Source organism: Diabrotica virgifera, chromosome 4 (genome assembly GCF_917563875.1).
Source record: "Diabrotica virgifera virgifera chromosome 4, PGI_DIABVI_V3a".
NCBI classification, from domain to species: Eukaryota; Metazoa; Arthropoda; class Insecta; order Coleoptera; family Chrysomelidae; genus Diabrotica; species Diabrotica virgifera.
Window position 1 is genome coordinate 229972358 of NC_065446.1, and position 24715 is coordinate 229997072.

At 34.2% G+C, this 24715-nt stretch overlaps 1 protein-coding gene across 1 annotated transcript in view; it reads right to left on the reverse strand.

The window, feature by feature from the left end:
- Nucleotides 1–7848: 7848 nt before the first annotated feature.
- The window catches only part of LOC126883320 (gastrula zinc finger protein xLCGF3.1-like), an 84261-nt gene continuing 67394 nt past the window's right edge, over nucleotides 7849–24715 (reverse strand). The window contains exon 3 of the mRNA XM_050648702.1: nucleotides 7849–8658. Within this exon, the coding sequence (XP_050504659.1) occupies nucleotides 8027–8658 (632 nt within the window). The 3' untranslated portion in view covers nucleotides 7849–8026. The remainder of the gene's footprint in view (nucleotides 8659–24715) is intronic.

Sequence of the window (24715 nt, forward strand, 5' to 3'; positions counted from 1 at the left end):
ATTATTTAAACAATGTTCCGGACCTTTTTGAGAGGGAGGATAACTCAAACATTATTATTTGAGTTATTTTCAAGCAATTTCTGCAAAAACATTTGAGTCACCTCTCAACGTCCAAATGTACTAATATTTTTACAGATGCGCCCTGGTCTATTATGATTTCTCGACCTATAAACTCTTACTTGACCATTGCTATATGACTGAAATACTTTTTCATCGAAAAATGCAACCCTAGACCAAAAGTTCTCTTTACGGTTTATAAATTCATTACAAAATGCAACTCGTCTCCTCTTGTGATCCTCAGTCAAAAAAGTTTTCTTGCAGCGACACAATTTATCAGTCCACTTGCTCTAATTATTCTAAGTGCACTGCAAATACTGCCCGGAAACGTTGTCTCTAGTATTCGCTAGCTTTTTGAGCGTTGACAAAAGGAGATTTTCTCATATAATCTACTAACATCTCATCCTATTGATCTGTGGAGATCTTCTGACTTCTTGAACCGCCCAACCGTGTTATAAATTGAAAATTATCCCATCTTTGTTTGATTTTCCACATGCACATAATATGGCTCACGTTCAAATCTGCAGCAACTGACTGAAGTTGCCAACCTTCTTCAAGTTTGGCAATAGGGCTTTTCAACGATTCTCATTTGTTTCGAGCTTCTGTCATATGTTGTATAATCTGTGTATAATATTAATATAATCGTTGAAAAGTCACACTGCTCTTGTTTGCTCAATTGCTTTTGCGCATCATTCAAATAGTGCAGCCGATATGTGAAACAATTGTGCATTTAATGATAGAAGTATATAATTTGGACCACATATACTACACATATAAACGTTCAAATTTAGATGGGAGCCCATCTCAGATTTCGCCTTTTACAAAAATGGCGACTATACATATGTGACTAATAGCACGATAACTTTTGAACGAGACTTCAGATTTCAACCAAATTTGGTATATAGGTTCTTTTTTTTATAGATAAGATCGAGGTCTTGAACCAGAAGAATCGGTTTACCAGAAGTTGTCTTTTTCCTGGTTTTTATGTAAAAATATGCTGTTTTTTTCAATTCTTTCACCCTGTATGAATTAATTTTTCAAAAAGTTAATACCGCCATTGAAAAGAGCGTAAAAATATTTTTTATGAAATATTTTTAACTTTTTAGTTATGTTAATTACCATCTAATAAATGCAAAACGTATCTTCACATGTACTTATATGCGACAGATTCGTGCAAATATTATAAGAATTATTGTGCATTTAATGGTAGAAGCATATAATTTCGACCACATATACTACACATATAAAGGTTCAAATTTAGATACGAGGCCATCTCAGTTTTTGTTCCTTTTACAAAAATGGCGACTATACATTTGTGACTAATAGCACGATAACTTTTGAACGAGACGTCAGATGTTGGTTGTTTTTTTGATGAATAATATCGAGGTTTTGAACCGGAAGAATCGGTTTAAAAGAATTTGTGTTTTTACTGTTTTTTTTATGTAAAAAGTTGTTTTTTTGTTCAATTCTTTCAACCTGTATATATAAATTTTTCAAAAAGGTAATACCGCCATTGAAAAGAGTGTAAATATATTTTTTAGGAAATATTTTTAACTTTTCAGTTGTGTTAATTACCATTTAATCTGAGATGGCCTCCCATCTAAATTTGAACGTTTATATGTGTAGTATATGTGGTTCAAATTATATGCTTCTATCATTAAATGCACAATTCTTATATCTGCACGAATCTGCCGCACTAAAATGCATTCTAACCATTGTAGAGGAGTTTGATATCGTTTTATTTTATTTTTCAACACTCGCGAAATTTTTGAAAAGCATTGACTTTGAAATTTTTTGACTTTTGGCATTTATCAAATTCGTACGACACTGCAATTACAGCATTACAATATAAAAATGAAGGTGTAAACTATTCAGTGATCGTAACTGCACATGCTGAAGTAAACTGTTTAAAACAAATTTCACTTTTAAAGCTTTTTAATGTGACTTTTCAAATGCGATTTCAAAGCATTTGCTTGAGTAAACTGTTTCAAACAAATTTCACACTTGTACGGTTTTTCTCCAGTGTGTGTTCTCAAATGTACTTTCAAATAATTTGCTAGAGTAAATTGCTTAAAACAAATATCACACTCATAAGGCTTTACTCCACTGTGACTAATCAAATGCGTTTTCAAATTTCCATCTCGATTAAATTGCTTAAAACAAATATCACACTTGTAAGGCTTTTCTTTAGTGTGAGTCATCAGATGTGTTTTCAAATTTCCATCTCGATTAAATTGCTTAAAACAAATATCACACTTGTAAGGCTTTTCTTTAGTGTGAGTCATCAAATGTCTTTTCAAGTCACTTCCCTGAGTAAATTGCTTAGAACAAATATCACACTCGTAAGGCTTTATTCCAGTGCGACATTTTTTAGGTTTTTCTTCAGTATGTATTCTTAAAAAATGTACTTTTAGATTACATCGCTGACGAAATTGTTTTAAACAAATTTCACACTTGTAAGGCTTTTTTTCAGTGTGAGTCATCAAATGTAGTTTCAAAGAATATGCTACAGTAAACTGCTTAGAACAAATTTCACACTGGAACGGCTTTATTCCTGTGTGCAAAATAAAATGATTTTTTAAATGTGCAGCTCTAGTAAATTGTTTAAAACAGATTTCACACTTATAAGGGTTTTTTTTCAGTGTGAGTCATCAAATGTGATTTTTTTCCAGTTTTAATTTTCATATTTTTATTTAATGTTTTCTCTTCAATGTATCCATCCAGATCTTCTTTTTGAAATGAACAACCTAAAAGATAAACCAACTGTATACATTTTAATGTAAACAAAAGTATATGCGGAATAGCCAGGTCTATTTTCACCATTTACTACTAACAATAAGCTAAATTTTCGTAAGTAGCTTTATTTAGATGAGACGCTTAACTTTTTTAGTCCGATCCAAGAACAATCTGACCACCAAAAAAATAAAGGAAGGATGAAAGTTTGGGAATAGGTAGTTGAAATTGTCTATTATCATATAAGAAAAAGTTTACAATTCTACATCCCCTCCATTTTACAAAAATGGGGGGGGGAATACCCCACTCTTGAAGATGAAAAAAATACATTCAAAATAAGACCGGAATTGGATAAAATGACCAATTCTAAACAACTTTTTTTCTATAGAGTTTTTTCACTAAGTCAATACTTTTCGAGTTATTTGCGAGTGAATATGTTCATGATTAACAAAATAAAACATGTTTTTGGGCGGTTTTTCGGAGATAACTTAAAAAGTAAGTATTTTAGCGAAAACATTATTCTTAGCAAAAATATCTCACCAAAAATACATGAGGTTTGTAGAACCAGTAGAAGCAGAGTTGCAGCTAATGAAAAGTAGGCTCTTCTTCGTCAAATTTCAAATCGAATATTTCAATGTAAAATAACCCAAAAACGGAACACTTTTAGGGGAAAATTCATTTTAACTTTTTTAAAATGTTTAAAAAAGTTTAATTTTGTTTTTAAAAAAACTTGTAATATTAAAAGTAAGTGAATTACGCTCCAAATATTGTTGGTCCCTTTTATTTTTTGGTAAAAAAATTGCGAAAACCACCCCCTAATTAGCATCACAAATAAATTTTATCATTTCCACTTCACAAGTTACTTTGTCTATGTATTATTTATATGATCTGTAAGTTTCATCGGTTCAAAGTGCTTCGTTTTGAAAAAGCTGTAGTTAAACTGGCTTGAACGAGTAACTAATCACGAGTTTAGGCAAATTTTGAACAGCCATAGCATAAACAATTTTTGTCTAACAAGAAAACAAAAAATCAAAAATATTCAGAAAAGAAAAACGTAAGTACATTTTATTATTCTTTGAGATTTTGGGTATTCCTAATTGTTTTTAAGTTAATTCCATAAACAATTATGATTTTTTTCAAAATGAAAAAAAAAAATGTTTTATTTTAAACCCAATTTTTTTCAAAACTGAGCACTTTGAACCAATGAAACATAGATAATATAAACAATACATACAGTAGGAAAAATGAAAGAATACCCATGAACGAACATAAAAAACACGCTGTATTTTGTTGTCACCGTGTCACACAAAAAATTGGCCAGCTCAAGCACATGTAATAATTATTGTTACATATACTTTAGCTGGGCAATTTTCTTTGTGACACGGTGACAGGAAAATACAGCGTGTTTTATATGTTCGTTCATGGGTATTCTTTCATTTTTCCGACTGTAAGTAAAGTAACTTGTAAAGCGGTAACGATTAATTTTATTTGAGAAGCTAATTAGGGGGTGATTTTCGCCATTTTTTTACCAAAAAATAAAAGGAACCAACAGTATTTTGAGCCTAACTCACTTACTTTTAATGTTAAAAAAATAAACCTTTTTTTAAACACTTTAAAAAAGTTGTAATGAATTTTCTCCGAAAAGTGCTCCGTTTTTTGGTTATTTCACATTGAAATATTCGATTTGGAATTTGAGGAAGAAGAACCTACATTTCATTAGCTGCAACTCTGCTTCTATTGAGTCTGAAAACCTCACGCATACACCATTTTTTTCAATTTTTTATAAGCTATATTTTTACTAAGAATATTTTTTTCGCTAAAATACTTACTTTTTGAGTTATCTCCGAAAAACCGTCCAAAAACATTTTTTTTGGTTAAAAATGAACACATTCACTCGCAAATAACTCGAAAAGTATTGACTTAGTAAAAAACTCTATAGAACAAAAGTTACTTAGAATTAGTCTTTTTATCAAATTCCGGACTTATTTTGAACGTATATTTTTTCACCCCCGAGAAAAAATTTTTTACTCCGTATTTTCCAATTTTTGTAAAATTGAGGGGATGTAGAATTGTAAACTTTTTCTTATATAATAATAGACAATTTCAACTACCTATTGCCAAATTTTTATCCTTCCTTTATTTTTTTTTTTTTGGGGTTTTCGTAAAATTTTGCGTTCCTTGATCGGGCTATTTTCCTTACAACAATTTCCGTATGTGGTAGATAATAAAGATAGCAGGGATAGTCCAGTCGGGATTAGAGATTTAAAATTTCCGGAAAAATTGGGTGCAGGAAAAAAATCTGTTTTTTTTTCCGGAAAAAAAAACAGGAAAAAATGGAAAAATACGGAAAAATTGACATTTATTTGTAACAATATACTAAACAAATTCTGCATCCTGTATCAAAATCGATAAATTTAGTAGAATTTAGAGATTTAAAATTTCCGGAAAAATTGGGTGCAGGAAAAAAATCTGTTTCTTTTTTCGGAAAAAAAAACAGGAAAAAATGGAAAAATACGGAAAAATTGACATTTATTTGTAACAATATACTAAACAAATTCTGCATCCTGTATCAAAATCGATAAATTTAGTAGAATTTAGAGATTTAAAATTTCCGGAAAAATTGGGTGCAGGAAAAAAATCTGTTTTTTTCCGGAAAAAAAAACAGGAAAAAATGGAAAAATACGGAAAAATTGACATTTATTTGTAACAATATACTAAACAAATTCTGCATTCTGTATCAAAATCGATAAATTTAGTAGAATTTAGAGATTTAAAATTTCCGGAAAAATTGGGTGCAGGAAAAAAATCTGTTTTTTTTTCGGAAAAAAAACAGGAAAAAATGGAAAAATACGGAAAAATTGACATTTATTTGTAACAATATACTAAACAAATTCTGCATCCTGTATCAAAATCGGTAAATTTAGTAGAATTCGATAGATCTATATTATCAGAAGTGCCTTTTGTCTTTAAGTAGGTATATAAAAGACACAATATTAAAAAATATTCCCCAACAAGTTAACCAGACTAGTTCTCTGATCGAAAGCTTGCTAAAATATGTATGTTGAAAAACGCTACGAATTTTGTTCTGATTCACTTTGCAGCCTCTTGATGCTCGCTTTAAAGAAGAATACTTGAATGAAGACCAACTAATGGAAGCCATATACTTCATTTCTGAAATGGCTTGTTCACTAAGGCCCGGTGTTTTCACCTCCGAATAACTAGTTATCGGGAAGTTTACGTGACAGATTTACATGTAATCTGCCGGATAAACTTCCCGATAACTATTTATTCGGAGGTAAAAAGACTGGACCTAAACCTAGATGTAGGGAAGGTCACATATTCCGCCTCTTCAGAAAGAAACTGGTCTTTACACGACCTCATATACAGTATGCCCCTGTAAGTTGTATCCATATGGAAAACTTTTTTATTATTAATATTACGAAAAAAAGTTATTCTTTATAAAAAAGCTCTGCATGGTCCAAAACCTAAGATTTAATCATCAAATATCAAATTTTTTGAATATTATACGAGGTATGTCAAAAAGTTTGAATTTCACTCAAGAGTAAAGTAGCTTTATTTTTTACAATATTGAAAATTGCTATTATGAAAAGTTGTTTGGAATTAAAAACTGTATTCTAGTATGCAATTACATCCTTCTAATTGAAAATTTTTTTTGTTGAAAAATTATGGATAACTAACATTATTTTCAGTTATTTTAATTGAGATAACTCTTTTATTATTAATTTTACGAAAAAAAGTAATTCTTAATAAAAAGTTCTGCATGGTCTAAAATCTAAAATACAACTATCTTTTGTCAAATTTTATCAATTTTATACGAGGTATGTCAAAAAATATGAATTTCGCTCAAGAGTAAAATACGTTTATTTTTCACAATATCGAAAATTGTTATTATGAAAAGTTGTTTAGAATTAAAAACTATGTTTCAATATGTAATTACATCCTTCTAATTTAAATATTCTGCAGATAATTTTATTTGAAAGCGTTCCAGATGTAGTTTTATTATAGTACATAATTTTGTTGCAAGTATTTTTGAATTAACAAGTTAAGTGCCCTTAGAAACTACCAAGATCAAAAATTTTAACATAATTTTTGGCAAAATCTGATCATTTTAGCAGTGGCTTAATTTTATATCGTGACATCTGCAACACTAGGTCTGTTCCAACACGACCCAGTAACCGTCCAAGAACGATCACCGTCCTGCGCAATACCATGGAACGTATTAATTCGTTCCCATGGAATGTTAATTATCTATGTAGTAACGAAACGGTAATCTGACGGTTCTTGGTCGTGTTGGAACAAACCTACTGATGAGCGAACACATCACATCACCACTGAGTTGTACCACGCGAAAAATGGCGACTCTGTACTTTCCAACTTCAAAGGCGGCATCGGGGAGTGTCCTTTGCATAGATATAACAGAATAGATTAGGCCAGTTCGAAAAATAGCGTAACGCGGAAAAGTTCGGGTCGGTGGTCTATCTATCTCTCTCTACCGGCGCTTAGCTTTCTCTCTCTAGCATATGATGGCCGCCGCCTGTGTGTCACTGTCGTTCTATTATTCCCACCTCTTGGTAGATACGCTCACACTCGCACGACAGACAAAGATAGCTAGACCACCGTACTTGATATCGGCGTTACACCCCGATGCATAGGGCTTTTCATTCACAGTCATTTGTTTCGAGCTTCTGTCATGTGTCACATAATATTAATATATCTACGTCATACGTTATTGGTATTTTACAATGATACAAACCAAAAACGTATGACGTAGATATATTAATATTATGTGACACATGACAGAAGCTCGAAACAAATGACAATCGATGAAAAGCCCTATTGAGTGGCATATGACTAGCCTGATCTATTTTCTTTACATATCTCTGGTCCTTTGCTGGTCTAGTTTATTATGCTATGCCGAAATATTAAACCATTCTCATTTTTATGACGTTGATCAATTCTCGCTCTTTGTGCATGGTTTCCAGCAATAATTGGTACAGTGAACTAATTAACGTTTTATTTTGTTTAAATTATAGAATGTTTTGTTTCTTTGTAAAATTTATTAAAATTAATTAAATTAACAAATCTTTGTATTTTTTGGCAAAATAAATAAAGATACAGTTAATCAATACTAAAAAAGTGTCGAAAATGTCTGCGCGCCCGACGGTGTAATTTTTTAAGGCGTGCCTGGCCGAAGGTTAAAACAAATTTCACACTTTTAAGGCATTTTTTTAATGTGATTTTGACTTTTCAAATGTGCTTTCAAAATACATGCATGATAAAACTGTTTCAAACAAATTTCACACTTGTACGGTTTTTCTCCAGTGTGAATCATCAAATGTGTTTTCAAATTACTAGCTCTAGTAAACCGCTTAAAACAAATTTCACACTTGTAAGGCTTTTCTTTAGTGTGAGTCGTCAAATGTCTTTTCAAGTCACTTGCTCGAGTACATTGCTTAAAACAAATATCACACTCGTAAGGCTTTACACCAGTGTGAGTTATCAAATGCCTTTTAAAATGACCGGCTCGAGAAAATTGCTTAAAACAAATTTCACATTTGTGAGGTTTTTCTTCAGTATGTATTGTCAAATGCACTTTTAGATTACTTCGCTGAGGAAATCGTTTTAAACAAAATTCACACTCGTAAGGCTTTTTTCCAGTGTGAGTCATCAAATGTAGTTTCAAAGAATATGCTGCAGTAAATCGCTTAAAACAAATTTCACACTCATAAGGCTTTTTTCCAGTGTGAGTCATCAAATGTGATTTTTTCCCAGTTTCAACTTTCATTTTTTTATTTAATGTTTTCTCTTCAACGTATCCATCCAAATCTTCTTTTTGAAATGAACAACCTAAAATATAAACCAACTGTAAAAATTTTACTTTTAAGAAAAATGTAAGTGGAAACTGTAAAGTTCACAGTACATTGTCCTTTTTCAAAAATGATTACAAGAGTCTTAAAAATGCTTAACTGCTTCGTTTGAGCGAGTCTACTACTACTACTACTTTCTACATTAACATATTTACGTTGTCGGACTAACGAAACGCGGCTGTAAATTTGTCGGACAAGAAATTGACAATCTCTTGTCGGACAATCAAAGAGATTTAATTATTAATTAAATATAAAATATAAGTATTTAAATTGACAATTAAGCGTTTTGTAATAACAAAACAACCGCGCTAGAGTGACATCTTGCAGCTGTCGGACTCTATGATTTTGTTATTACAAAACTCTTATTTTCAATTTAAAGTACCTACTTTTATTTAATTTAAAGATTACCGATCTCTTGTCCCACAAAGGGCCTAGCCGGGTAAGATGATGAAAAGTGCCCCCAACTCGATTCGAATTCCATATAGGTCACCGTTTAGGATATATAGTGAAACTAACTTTCTGGAATTTTTAGCCCTTTAGGTGGTCATGTGACCCACCTAGAGCCTAATTAGGCCTTTTATGTTTTTATTTTTTATCTCAGCCGCATCGAGAACTAGCGAAAAACTTTAAATAAAAAAGTTGTAAACTTTAAAAAGTTCTGTCCGAAATTTTTTTTTTTAATTCTTGGCGGGAAATTTAAACTTAAGAACAATTTTAAAATTTTAAATGAGTATAACAAAATAACTAAGACATTCGTTTTCACGAAAAAAATATATAACGTGTATTTTTGCATAATATTTCACCCTGAATTTTTTTAAATTTTTAAAATCGGTGAAACGCACCTTTAAAAATAAAAAACCGCATTTTTTCGGTTTTTTTTTTGTTTTTTGATACAATTTTATACATGTTTTTCAAAAAAGGTAATACCGTCACTAGAATAGGTAAAAAACTGAAAAATAATAGGGGTTTGTTTAATAAAAATTTTTTGTAATGCCATCCCTTTTCAAGATACAGGGCGTTGAAGAAAACAAAATTTTACACATTTTTTACGATTTGGCCGAAACTACTGATAACATTGTAATAAAATTTGGCGAGTTTTAAGAGGTAGTTGTTGTGCATTTTTGGACATACATACAATTAAGAATTTTATATTTATCATTGGCGCGCATACGGGTAATAATCTGAATTTTTTAACGAAAAAAGATAGTACGCCACTGACATATTTCAAACTAACAATCCTTTTTGAATTCCTCGCTCAATTTATGACAAAAAATCTATCTTTCTATTTTTTCATACGACGCGCCATTTTTATTCAAAAAATAAAATAATCTTAACCCTTACAAAGTATTCGAACTTCTATTAGTAGTTTCTTCATCTACATAAATACTCGTTATACATAAAACTCGTACATCCATTATAAAAACTAATTCGAATTCTTTGGAAGCGTTAAGATATTTTATTTTTTGCAGAAAAACGGCGCCTTGTACGAAAAAATGAGAAGATAGTTTTTTTATCGCAAATTGAATGAGGAATTCCAAAATGATTGTTAATTTGAAATATGTCAGTGGCGTACTATCTTTTTTTCTTTGAAAAGTTCAGATCATTACCCCTAAGCGCGCCAATCATGAATATATAATCCTTAATTGTCAAAACTTGCACAATAACTACCTCTTAAAACCCGCCAAGTTTTATTACAATGTTGCCAGTAGTTTCGGCAAAATCGTAAAAAATGTGTAAAATTTTGTTTTCTTCAACGCCCTGTATCTTGAAAATGGATGGCGTTACAAAAAATTTTTATGAAGCAAACCCCAATTATTTTTCAGTTTTTTACCTACTTCAGTGACGGTGTTACCTTTTTTTAAAAAATATGTATAAAATTGTATCAAAAAACGAAAAAAAACCGAAAAAATGCGGTTTTTTATTTTTAAAGGTGCGTTTCACCAATTTTAAAAATTTGAAAAAAGTTCAGGGTAAAACAATATACAAAAATAAACGTTATATATTTTTTTTCGTGAAAACGAATGTCTTAGTTATTTTTTTATACTCATTTAAAATTTTAAAATCGTTCTAAAATTTAAATTTCCCGCCAAAAATTAAAAAAAAAAAATTTTCGCACAGAACTTTTTAAATCTTACAAATTTTTTATTTAAAAAGACCAAGTTTTCACTCTAATGGCATATAAAACAACATAATGCTATTCTACATCCCACCAGAATGAAAACAATGGGAACCTTCTCTGGTTACACCTCCGAGGCTTCTACAATTTGCAAGCCATACGGATGCTGAGACTAAGGAAGATGAGGGAATTCTACAATTTACAATTCACGTCCCATCTGCTCAGCGCGGTAAAGTTCCAACGAGAATGGTTCCCTTCATACTCAACACAGAGTAAATGTAAATCAAAAATGAATAACCATTTTCAATTTCGTTGCAAAACGAAAACACAGCCGAGCCATATTCCAGTCCAATCAGAGAGTGCCGCAAGCACCCCTACCGGTTTCGAAACTTATTAGTCTCTCATCAGGAGGCACATATGCTGCTCTCCCTGATCCAACCAAAACAAACCCCAGCGTGCAGTCCCGGATTGCAACGAACGAAATAATGAAAACAATGGGAACCTTCTCTGGTTACACCTCCGAGGCTTCTACAATTTGCAAGCCATACGGATACATTTCGTTCGTTGCAATCCGGGACTGCACGCTGGGGTTTGTTTTGGTTGGATCAGGGAGAGCAGCATATGTGCCTCCTGATGAGAGACTAATAAGTTTCGAAACCGGTAGGGGTGCTTGCGGCACTCTCTGATTTGACTGGAATATGGCTCGGCTGTGTTTTCGTTTTGCAACGAAATTGAAAATGGTTATTCATTTTTGATTTACATTTACTCTGTGTGGAGTATGAAGGGAACCATTCTCGTTGGAACTTTACCGCGCTGAGCAGATGGGACGTGAATTGTAAATTGTAGAATTCCCTCATCTTCCGTAGTCTCAGCATCCGTATGGCTTGCAAATTGTAGAAGCCTCGGAGGTGTAACCAGAGAAGGTTCCCATTGTTTTCATTCTGGTGGGATGTAGAATAGCATTATGTTGTTTTATATGCCATTAGAGTGAAAACTTGGTCTTTTTGCTAGCAGTTGCCGCTAGGGCATCTATCCCATTTCGTTCGTTGCAATCCGGGACTGCACGCTGGGGTTTGTTTTGGTTGGATCAGGGAGAGCAGCATATGTGCCTCCTGATGAGAGACTAATAAGTTTCGAAACCGGTAGGGGTGCTTGCGGCACTCTCTGATTGGACTGGAATATGGCTCGGCTGTGTTTTCTTGCAACGAAATTGAAAATGGTTATTCATTTTTATTTAAAGTTTTTCGCTAGTTCTCGATGCGGCCGAGATAAAAAATAAAAACGTAAAAAGCCTAATTAGGCTCTAGGTGGGTCACATGACCACCTAGGGTGCTAAAAATTTCACAAAAGTTAGTTTCACTATATATGCGATACTACAGTCGCTCTCGCGAGATTTTTTTGACACATTCGGAATAGGAAACATACAACACAAAAGGTCCTACCTCACACTATTAACTGCTAAAATCAACTTAATCTTTCATTAACAAAAGAAGAATTATTAGAAATAGTGGGAGTGTCTACTAATCTCATAAAATTTTGTGAAGTTTATTTCTACAAAATATTTTTATTTTGTACAATAAATAATTTTCTCATTTATTATCAATACATTATAGTCCAAGAGCTGTGAGACATTTTTGAGTAGGTATTTTAGGCAACCTGAAAATTTTTCAGGTGACTCTTCCATGATAGCCTAATACAAAAATGCCGGTCTGGCTGGAGGGTAGCGGTTATTTTCCCCAAAGATCCCCCCCAAAGTTAAAAAAAAAAGGGTAAAAATTGTTATTACAAAAAATATCATTGACGTGACTTTAAAGTAAATTTAAATATTCGAATATAAAGAAAATAAACAGGCCAGGCGATTTGAGGGCGATTTTAACTCTGCAAGATACTTGCATGGGCGCCCCAGGATTATTTTCAGGGGATGCATCTGAACTTCAGAAGATTTCATCTGAATCTGTACATACTATTAACGAGTATAAAATATACAACTATACATGCAAAGCTATGCACATTCCTTCCGGACAGGGAAGTACAATTATTATTTTGACAGGGTATTTTTTTAATATCAAAAATAAATATTCTAAAAAAGACAGAATTTTTTTTTGGTGAAATTTTCCAACTGCCATGTGATCAAACAAATTACGCGTACATATAAATGAAAAGCGCTATAGGTAAGCAGCAGTGTGAGAAAGAGCGTATACCGATAGCTGTTTGCGTTCTCTGTTGTACCTGAGCGAGTCCGTTCGCTCTAGAAAAATCACGTGATCTGGCGATCCCATGTTGTTGTGTCTCGAAACGTTAGAGTAATTATTATATATTATAGTTTTTTAAGTAACTTTTTCTTAATTAAAGGAAAATAATACGTACTATACAATAGATTTTGCAAATATGATCGAAAAAGACAGATTTATTATTATAAATATATAGGTAGAAAAGTATAAAAGTATAAACTAAATTAATTCTGTGTCCGAATCTTGTACTTCTTCTTCAAATTCCTCATCTGTGCTTAAATATTCACTGTCTTTTTCTTCGTCAGACTCCCCTCGAGACTCAGATTCCTCTTCTACATGATCTGTAAATAGTTGTAATATGTATTTAGAATTAATTAAAAATTAATTAGCGATCATTTAATTGAATTACTACGTATTCTCTGTCCTTTTATACGGAGTCGAAGCCTGGACAATCACGGGCGCATCTGAAGAAAGACTTGCCATTGTTGAGATGTGCTGTTATTGAATAATGTAAAAAATATCATGAACACAACACGTAACAAACACGGAAACATTAAGAAAGATGAAAAAGGCAAAAGAAATACTCAACACTATAAAGGAAAGAAAGATGAGCCAAAATAAATATTCATTCTCTTCTTCTTCGTCAGACTCCCCTCGAGACTCAGATTCCTCTTCTACCTGATCTGTAAATAGTTGTAAATATGTATTTAGAATTAATTAAAAATTAATGTATAACTAATACTTAATACTTTTCCTTATATTATAAATTACATCATGTTTTTTATTTCTTAGTATATGACCAAAGTAGCTCATTTTTCCTTCATTCATAGTGTTGAGTATTTTTTTGACTTTTTATCTTTATTAATGTTTCCGTGTTTGTTACGTGTTGCGTCCATGATATTTTTTACATTATTCGATAACACCACATCTCAACAATGGCAAGTCTATCTTCAGATGCGCCCGTGATTCTCCAGGCTTCGACTCCGTATAAAACGACAGAGAATACGTAGCAACTCAATTAATTAATCACTAATTAATTTTTAATTAATTCTAAATACATATTACAACTATTTGCAGATCATGTAGAAGAGGAATCTGAGTCTCAAGGGGAGTCTGACGAAGAAGAAGACAGTGAATATTTAAGCTCAGATGAGGAGTTTGCAGAAGAAGTACAAGATTCGGACACATAATCAATTTAGTTTATACTTTTATACTTTTCTACCTATATCTTTATAATAATAAATCTGTCTTTTTCTATTATATTTGCAAAATCTATTGTATAGTACGTATTATTTTCCTTTAATTAAGAAAAAGTTAAAGTAAACACCATCTATCTATCGCCCGTCGGCAAATTCAAACAAAAATATAACTCCAGACCATCTTTGACCACCTTTAGTCCAGACAAATTAATATATGTATTTAATATATTTTTACCACCAAAAATGAGATGTTTTAATCAAATATTGCTTCAAATATAATCTGCAGAATAATTTTGAATCACGTTCCGCTAATGAACTTGCTTTTTTGTCCTTAAAAGTAGAAAAAAGTTTCAATTCTATTGCTTAATATTTCATCTAAATATAATCGTCTAACAATTTTAACTGTACTAATGCCCAAGTATACATTTTCAAGTGTTAAACTTGATTGATTTACAATGAGTAACCCGGTTGTAAAAATACCGGCGTGTGCTTAATCAAAGGGACATTGATTTACTCGAATTTCATAACAATACAAATGTTATCTGTTTGAATTTGCCGACGGGCGAAATATCTATGGACCCGACTTTACTTAAAAAACTATAATATATAATAATTACTCTGACGTTTCGAAGCACAACAACATGGGATCGCCAGGTCACGTGATTTTTCTCGAGCGAACGGACTCGCTCAGGTACAACAGAGGACGCAAACAGCTATCGGTATACGCTCTTTCTCACACTCCTGTTTACCTATAGCGCTTTTCATTTATATGCACGCGTAATTTGTTCGATCACATGGCAGTTGGAAAATTTCACCAAAAAAAACCTGTCTTTGTAGAATATTTATTTTTAATATTAAAAAATACCCTGTCAAAATAATAATTGTACTTCCCTGTCCTGAAGGAATGTACATAGCTTTGCATGTATAGTTGTATATTTTATACTCGTTAATAGTATGTACAGATTCAGATGAAATCTTCTGAAGTTCAGATGCATCCCCTGAAAATAATCCTGGGGCGCCCATGCAAGTATCTTGCAGAGTTAAAATCGCCCTCAAATCGCCTGGCCTGTTTATTTTCTTTATATTTGAATATTTAAATTTACTTTAAAGTCACGTTAATGATATTTTTTGTAATAATAATTTTTACCCTTTTTTTAACTTTGGGGGGGGATTTTTGGGGAAAATAACCGCTACCCTCCAGCCAGACCGGCATTTTTGTATTAGGCTATCATGGAAGAGTCACCTGAAAAATTTTCAGGTTGCCTAAAATACCTACTCAAAAATGTCTCACAGCTCTTATACTATTATAATGGTATAAATAAATAATTATTGATTAGCGTAAGGCTTATGTTATTTTTATGTCTGTTTACTATTAATAATATTGGATATGAGCAGGTGCGTTGGTTTTGTAGTAATGGCCAGTCACTTCTGGCAACTGAACTTTTCAAAAAAGAAATTACTAACGTCAGTGTCAAAGTGAATCTCGATAGAGCGAATTAAGTATAAACGGTGGAATTCGAATCGAGTTGGGGGCACTTTTCATCATCTTACCCGGCTAGGCCCTTTAAGCGCGTTTCGTTAGTCCGACAACGTTAATATGTTAATGACGCGCAAACGCCTCCAACCTGAACTATGAAATTTTTCAGAAAGTGGTAGACCAGTGGCGGATACAGCATCGTCAAGAGGAGGGCCGATCGCCCTCCCCTGGATCCGCCACGGTAGACTCGCTCAAACGAAGCAGTTAAGACCATTTTTAAGACTTTTGCAATCATCTTCCAAAAAGGACGATGTACTGTAGACTAAGTTAAGAATAAAAAGTAACAAAAGTTTCGAAGAAATAAATGGCTGTTAGAGTGCAGTCTAAAATGTGACATCAAATAACTTGCTGTAGTAAACCGTTTAAATACCCCAGGCTGTGGGTGAAAAAACGTGTTATAATTCAGGAATTTTTGAAACCTATCAGGTGTTGTAAAGGACGATGCCAGGAATAACTTCTACTAAAATGTGATCAAAAATATTGTGAACTTTTTTTTTAATTGCGATTTTCATTTGTTAAATTTGCAATTTTTATTGATTTTTAATTTTGTAGCTTAGGATATTGATTTTAGAGAAAAACTTTTTAATAGAAAGTTGTAGTAAATTAAAAAACCTACAATTTGAGATATGGTAAGTTTAATTTCGTTAATTGGTTATTGCAAAACAGCCTGCGAAAAGTCCAAAATAGCCGTTTTTTACAATTGCATTATTTATTGTACAAATAATTTTTTTTTATTTTTTAAAGCTTTAAAATGAAGATCTTTCAATTCCAAACATAAAAAAAAATTGTAAAGCCAGATTAACAATTAATTGGTTGCTTAGATATTATAAATTGTTTATCCCAAGAGGTCAAATGTCGAAGGCTATAACTTTTTGAAAAAAAAATCGTAGGAAGTTGGTGAAACATCCAATCTCCTTCTAAAGAGTTATATTTTCATATTCTGATGTAAATAAATGCGTAAAACATTTTTAAACCTCTAATTTTTGGATTTGAAAATAACGGGGCAAATTTCGTTATAAACATTTAGAGCTGAAGCGGCCCTGTATATCGTATGAGTTTCTAACTTACAGATTATTGTTGCTAAATACGAAACGAAGATTTATAAGAAAAATAAAAATTTTTACAACCAACTAAAGCCAAGATAATTGTTTTCTTTTTCTTAAATCATAGTGCCTTTATTTATAACAATTAAGAAATTATTTTACAGTCATTGACTAACGAAAGACTTACATTATCTTAAAATAAAAATTATTATAAAATATAATTACATATAATTATTAAAAATTATTTTTTAAATCGGTGCTTTTGCAAGCGGTCGAATTTTGAAAATCGCCCGGCTCGATTCAAATCCGCGCGCTCGGAAAATTTTTACGTAACTTGTATTAAATTTTGACAGAAAACAATTTACTAATATTACCATTATAATATACAGTCTATTTACCACTGTATCTGTTTTTCTTGATAAACTTTTATATGTGAAATCCAAAAAGAATAGTCACTACAAGAAGAAAAAGTTTTATATTGTATATTATAGTAAGAAGTAACATTATTATTATATTTATACAACAATGAAAAAATTAAAAATATAGTTATATATTTCATATATTATGTATCATTTTTGTAATATTATTTCTTCAGAAATGAAATTTCACATATAAAAGTTTATCAAGAAAAACAAATACAGTGGTAAATAGACTGTATATTATAATGGTAATATTATTAAATTGTTTTCTGTCAAAATTTAATACACGTTACGTAAAAATTTTCCGACCGCGCGGATTTGAAGCGAGCCGTTCGATTTGCAAAATTCGGCCGCTCGCAAAAGCACCGACTTTAAAAATAAATTTTAATAATTAAATGTAACTATATTTTATAATAATTTTTATTTTAAGATAATATAAGCCTGTCTTTAGCCAATGACTGTAAAATAATTTCTTGATTGTTATAAATAAAGGTACTACGACTTAAGAAAAAAAAAAACAATTATCTCGGCTTCAGTTGGTTGTAGAAATTTTTTATTTTTTTATAAATCTTCGTTTTGTCTTCAGCAACAATAATCTGTAATTTAGAAACTCATAGGATGTACAGGACCGCTTCAGCTCTAAATGTTTATAACGAAATTTTGCCCCTTATTTTCAAACCGAAAAATTATCTCGGCTTCAGTTGGTCGTAGAAATTTTTTATTTTTTTATAAATCTTTATTTCATCTTCAGAAACAATAATATGTAAGTTAAAAACTCATAGGATGTACAGGGCCGCTTCAGCTCTAAATGTTTATAACGAAATTTGCCCCCTTATTTTCAAACCCAAAAATTATCTCGGCTTCAGTTGGTCGTAGAAATTTTTTATTTTTTTATAAATCTTTATTTCATCTTCAGAAACAATAATATGTAAGTTAAAAACTCATAGGATGTACAGGGCCGCTTCAGCTCTAAATGTTTATAACGAAATTTGCCCCCTTATTTTCAAACCCAAAAATTAGAGGTTTAAAAATGTTTTACGCATTTATTTACATCAGAATATGAAGTTATAACTCTTTTTTTTTTCCCTGGAAGCCGTCTGTTGTGAACCGGTTGTACTGCAGCCACTTGGCTTATTGTACATCTTCCATTGTTTATGAAACCCATTCCAGAATTCTGGAACCCTGTACCAGCTTGTACAGGTCTAGTGGGTGGGTGCCATATAATTTTGGAGTCATTTCGATGTCTCCGAAAAGTGTTTGCCGCCTCCGATCCAATGCCTCACAGTCATGCAAAATATGGTTGACTGTTTCAGGTTCTCTGTTACAGAGTCTGCAGCTCAAGTCTCCATGAAACAGCCCCATTGTATGCAGGTGACCCTTAACTGGCGCATGTCCAGTGAGGAAACCTGTTATGACTCTGAGCTGATTCCTGCTTGTTTTCAGCAGTAACTCAGCTCTACTAGCACATGTCCGTCCGATATACATCTTGCCATGTGTTTGACCGGGTACACTCTCCCAGTGTGAGTTGTGTTGGCTTCGGATCCAGGCTTTTTTTCGTTCGCGGACGGTGCTTTTTGGCACTCCCACGGCCGGCTCTGGACCCAGGTATTTTGTAGCTGATGCTCTCTTGGCAAGTGCATCAGCTCTTTCATTGCCGTATATGCCCCGATGACCTGGAACCCATACCAGTATAACACTGTTATGTTGTGCCAGTCTATCAAGTTCTTGTCGACATTCCCACACCAGCCTAGAGTTCACCTTAGGGCTTATAAGAGCCCCAATGGCTGCTTGGCTATCTGTGCATATGTTAACCCGCTGCAGTTCGAATGCCCTCAGGTTGTTTTCTCTTGCACACTGCAAGATTGCAAAAATCTCTGTCTGAAATACGGAGGTACATTCTCCCAGTGGAATAGAAATGTTGAAATTTCCACCACTATAGAATATTCCTGCGCCCGAACCGTCTGCAGTTTTAGACCCGTCCGTATACCAGGTGCAACCCTGCAGTCTGGGTCGAGAGTTTCCTCTGTCCCATTCGTCTCGTGGGCAAATGTCCACTTGAAAAGGTACTTCAGGCATATATCTTGATGTCATATGGTCAGAAATCATCATCCATTCGGCATCATTAATTTCATTCGTTATTTTACTATGTCCTGATTTAACTGGTACGTTGCTCAGGTTTTCTCGCAGTCTATAATAGCCCATTCTCGCCTCACCTCTTATTGTTATATGTAAAGGAGGGAGATCCAGTAGTGCCTCCATAGCTGCCGTAGGTGTGCCCCTCATAGCCCCCGTGATCCCGAGACAAGCAAGTCTTTGCACCTTGCTTAATTTGATGATGGCACTTTTTTGCTGCACTTTTGGCCACCATACCACTGATGCATATGTAATTGTGGGTTTTACTACCATGTTATAAGTCCAATATACCATGTCTGGTCTCAAACCCCACATTTTTCCATGAGTACGTCTGGCTACCATTAACGTAGATACCGCTCTCTTCGTTATTCTTTCTATCTGCTGATTCCAAGTAAGTCTTGAGTCTAATATTATCCCGAGATACTTTACTTCACTCACCAGATTTAAATGTATACCATTTAGGCTTAGAGGACCCAATTCCTCTGAATTCCTTCTTTTAGTAAATTTCATGATTTTGGACTTTAGAGGACTGATGTTAAGCCCTACATTTGAAGTCCATTCTGTAACTACTGTCAGAGCCTGTTGCATTCGATCTCTGACTGTACCATTAAATTTTCCGTGGGCTAAGATGACTAGGTCATCCGCATAGCCCAGGACGTGATGCCTATCGTTGTCGAGTCTAGCTATCAGGCCATCCATGACCAGATTCCACAATAGAGGAGATAAGACTCCCCCCTGTGGGCAGCCTCTGGCTACCTGAGCTGACACTGTATCCCCTAGCAACGTAGCATATATCACACGGCTTCTCAGCATGCAGTCTATCCATCTACAGCTTGTTTCGTCTATTCCTTTTAGACGGATCGCCCTTGTGATCGCTTCGTAAGAGGTGTTGTCAAATGCTCCCTCAATATCGAGAAATGCACCCAACATCACCTCTTGGTTTTCTAGAACGTACTCCACTCTCTGTACAAGATGGTGCAGTGCCGTTTCTGTGGAGACTCCCGCTCGATATGCATATTGTCCCCGATGTATCGGACTTTCAACCAATACACCTTCCCTGATATGCCTATCGAGCAGTTTTTCTAAGGTCTTCAGTACGAATGACATCAGACTTAATGGCCGCAGAGACTTGGCCCTTTCCTGTCCGATTTTGCCAGGTTTGGGTATAAAAGCCACCCTTATCAGCCTCCATGCTTTTGGTATGTACCCCAGCCCTAAACTAGCCTGCAGTATCTTACACAATTTTTTGAAAAGAAGGTCGTTTCCCTTCTGTAGAAGTATTGGATAAATCCCGTCCGGACCCGGTGATTTATATGGCTCGAATGAGTTTATTGCCCATTTGATTTTGTCCTGGTTTATAACTTCTTTTGCCACATGCCAGTTTTCCCTAGAACCATAATTCATGATATCCAGTCCGGTTTGCCATGTGTCTAGTGGTATCAGTTTTGTCTCAGACTCAGGAAAGTGCACCCTGAAAAGCTCTTTCAGGGTGTCTTCACCATTCTGAGTGTATTCACCTGACTCTTTTTGGAGCGAGGGAATACTTATCTGAGGGTCCTTTGAGAGAACTTTATGGAGCCTTGCCATTTCTGAAGTCCCTTCTATCTCTTCACAATGCCTTCTCCACGATTCTCTTTTTGCCCTTCTCAGTTCCTTATTGTAGTCAGTCAGAGCTTTGCGATAATCGCCCCACTCGCCTGACCTTTTGGCGAAATTAAATTTTCGTCTAACCTCTGTCCTTTGATTTGCAAGATTATGATTCCACCAGGGAACTTTCCTGTTGGAATTCCTGACTATCTCCGGACAGTTGTCTTCGAACGCTGACGTGACAATCTCTTGAAATTGTTCGGCAGCCATGTCTAGGTCCAATGTATGCCTTATCTTCCCGTTAATCCTGCCTAAGCTATATTCTATGTCTGCTTGATATGCTTACCAGTTTGTTTTACGAGGATTACGATAAGTTTCCTTGATAAGCTCATTGCCTGTCATTTCAAAACAAATGTGTCGATGGTCTGAAAAGGACACCTCATCTGACACATGCCAGTTTTTCACAGTTCTAGCCACGTTAGTCGTGGCAACTGTTATATCAATCACCTCCTTCCGTCGTGAAGTCACGAACGTTGGTTTGTTTCCTACGTTTAATATGTCTAAATTATGTTGCATTATAAACTGTAGTACTGACTCACCTCTTGCATTGGTGTTTGTACTGCCCCAAGTCAGATGGTGCGCATTCGCATCACAGCCAATGATCAATTGCAATCCATTTTTCCTGCAATCTCTCACTAGCTGCTCCAATTCCCTTGATGGTGGTTGTTCGGGATCATCATATGGGAGGTATGCTGATCCTAAAACTATCTGCTTCACCCCTCCTCCATCTATGATCTTCATCTTTACCGTGGTTAAATCCCTGGAACAGTGATTTATCAACGGCAGTGTTTTGATGTTTCGTTTGACTATTATGCAAGTTCGCGGGACATCGGCAGACCGGCTATATATAAGCTCTCCACCAATACCCGATAGACCTCTTATTTTGCCCTTGTAAACCCAGGGTTCTTGTATCAAGGCTACATCAAACCTTCTCATGGCGACAGTAAGTTCTGCCGAAGCTGACTTACTATGCTGGAGATTCGCTTGCAGGATTCTGATTGGAGCCATCAATGCCTCTGATGGTTTTGAAGGATATCTTTTCAAGTCTGTAATACGCCTTGAAATTTGCAGCCTTCAATGTTTTATAGGAGACCTCGTCGATCGTGTATACGAGGATTTGCATGTCCTCTCCGACCTTCCGATTTTTCAACAACCAGTCTTCCGTCTTAAGGTCTTTATTTTGCCTCTCTAAACGGGTTCTGACTGTTGATTCTTCAGCCTCTTTCTCGGGGATGCGGGCGAGGACCATAGGGCGTTTTGGCATGTGGCTGGGATCGACCACATTTAAGTCGACTCCTTCCCACAGGCCCTCCATAGTCCTTACCCCCTCAGTAGTCCATTTTTTGGTATGTTCGTTAGCACAGTTTACCCACAGAGTACCTGCGCTAAACGATGTTTTATGGAACTGTAGCAGTTGATTTTGACTTCCAACAGGAGCCTCATCCACTGCTAGCTTTAGTTTGTTGATGATCGGGTCTGCGTGAGCCTGATCTAGTTGAGTATCCGGATGGTGCCTGTGTGCCACCGCTATCCTGAATACTTTTGTGACATTGCTGTATGACCTAGTCTGCTCATGAGAGCTCCTTGGTCTCTTAGCAACCCTTTATTGCGGGGGGGTAATGGTATTCTCCCGCGGTCTCTTTTTACCCTCGGGTTTTACCAGTACTCCCGTTTTGTTTTTATGGGGATTTGCTGTGGTCCATGTTCCAGCAGCCATTTTTGCCTTTTTCGTCATCTTTCTTTTTTGAGCTCCAGAAAGGCGTTTTTTGCTACTTTGTGCAGAGTCTGTTCCGATTGGAACAACTTCTGGCTCAGTATTTGGGACAGATACAGAATCCACGACTGAAGTCGCCTCTGTGTCCGTTCCCGTTTTTGTGTTTGTTTTTTCAATCTCGTTCTCCATATTTGTTCCCACGAGTTGGGACGAATTGCTGTCAGGCACGGCAGTGCGCCCTTACCGTGCTAAGGCTATAATCCCCCAGAGTTCGCCATCTCTCTAGGGCATCGCTTTAGATACACTTTACTCCCTGTACCATGCATCCCGTCGGCACGATGGTGTTACACCTTAGGATTGGGAGGATGGATCATTTGGCGTTACCCAGGGTGCACCACGTGGAGGCGATCCATCGCTACACCCCGTTATAACCCCGTTATAACTCTTTAGAAGGAGATTAGGTGTTTCACCAATTCTCTACAATTTTTTTTTCAAAAAGTTATAGCCTTCGACATTTGACCTCTTGGGATAAACAATTTATAATATCTAAGCAACAAATTCGTTAATCTGGGCTTTACAATTTTTTTTAAGTTTGGAATTGAAAGATCTTCATTTTAAAGCTTTAAAAAATAAAAAAAAATTATTTGTACAATAAATAATGCAATTGTAAAAAACGGCCATTTTGGACCTTTAGCAGGCTGTTTTGCAATAACCAATTAACAAAATTAAACTTACCATATCTCAAATTGTAGGTTTTTTAATTTACTACAACTTTCTATTAAAAAGTTTTTCTCTAAAATCAATATCCTAAGCTACAGAATTAAAAATCAATAAAAATTGCAAATTTAACAAATGAAAATCGCAATTAAAAAAAAAGCGCACAATATTTTTGGTTACATTTTAGTAGAAGTTATTCCTGGCATCGTCCTTTACAACACCTGATAGGTTTCAAAAATTCCTGAATTATATCCTGAAATCGACCTATTTTTCACCCACAGCCTGGAGTAAAAACCTTCAGCCGGGCGCGCCGCAGTAACAGCAAAGAACAATTTGACCCAAAAAAAAAATAAAGGAAGGATAAAAATTTGGGAATAGGTAGTTGAAATTGTCTATTATTATATAAGAAAAAGTTTACAATTCTACATCCCTTCCATTTTACAAAAATGGAGGGGAATACCCCCTCTCGAAGGTGAAAAATATACATTCAAAATAAGACCGGAATTGGACAAAATGACTAATTCTAAACAACTTTTGTTCTATAGAGTTTTCTATAGAGAATATGTTCATTTTTAACAAATAAAAACATGTTTTTGAAAGGTTTTTAGGAGATAACTCAAAAAGTCAGTATTTTATTGCAAAAAATATTCTTATCAAAATATAGCCTATAAAAAATTGAAAAAAATGGTATATGCATGAGGTCTGTAGAACCAGTAGAATCAGAGTTGTAGCTAATGAAATGTAGGTTCTTCTTCGTCAAATTCCAAATCGATATTTCAATGTGAAATAACCCAAAAACAGAGCACTTTTCGGGGAAAATTCGTTTCAACTTGTTTAAAAAGGTTTATTTTTGTTTTTTTTTAAAACTTCTAACATTAAAAGTAAGTGAGTTACGCTCAAAATATTGTTGGTCCCTTTTATTTTTTGGTAAAAAAAAAATCGCGAACATCACCCCCTAATTAGCATCACAAATAGATTTTATCATTACCACTTGAAAAATTACTTTGCTTATGTATTATTTATATGATCTGTAAGTTTCATCGGTTCAAAGTGTTTATTTTTGAAAAAGCTGTAGTTAAAATGGCTTGAACGAATAACTAATCATGAGTTTAGGCAAATTTTGAACAGCCATAGCATAACCAATTTTTGTCTAACAAGAAAACAAAAATATTCATAAAAGCAAAATGAACCATTTATTACTGTTTGAGATTTTTGGTATTACAGTCGAACCCGCTTATTAGAATACCGGTTAAAGGAATATCCCGGTTTACGGAATAGAAA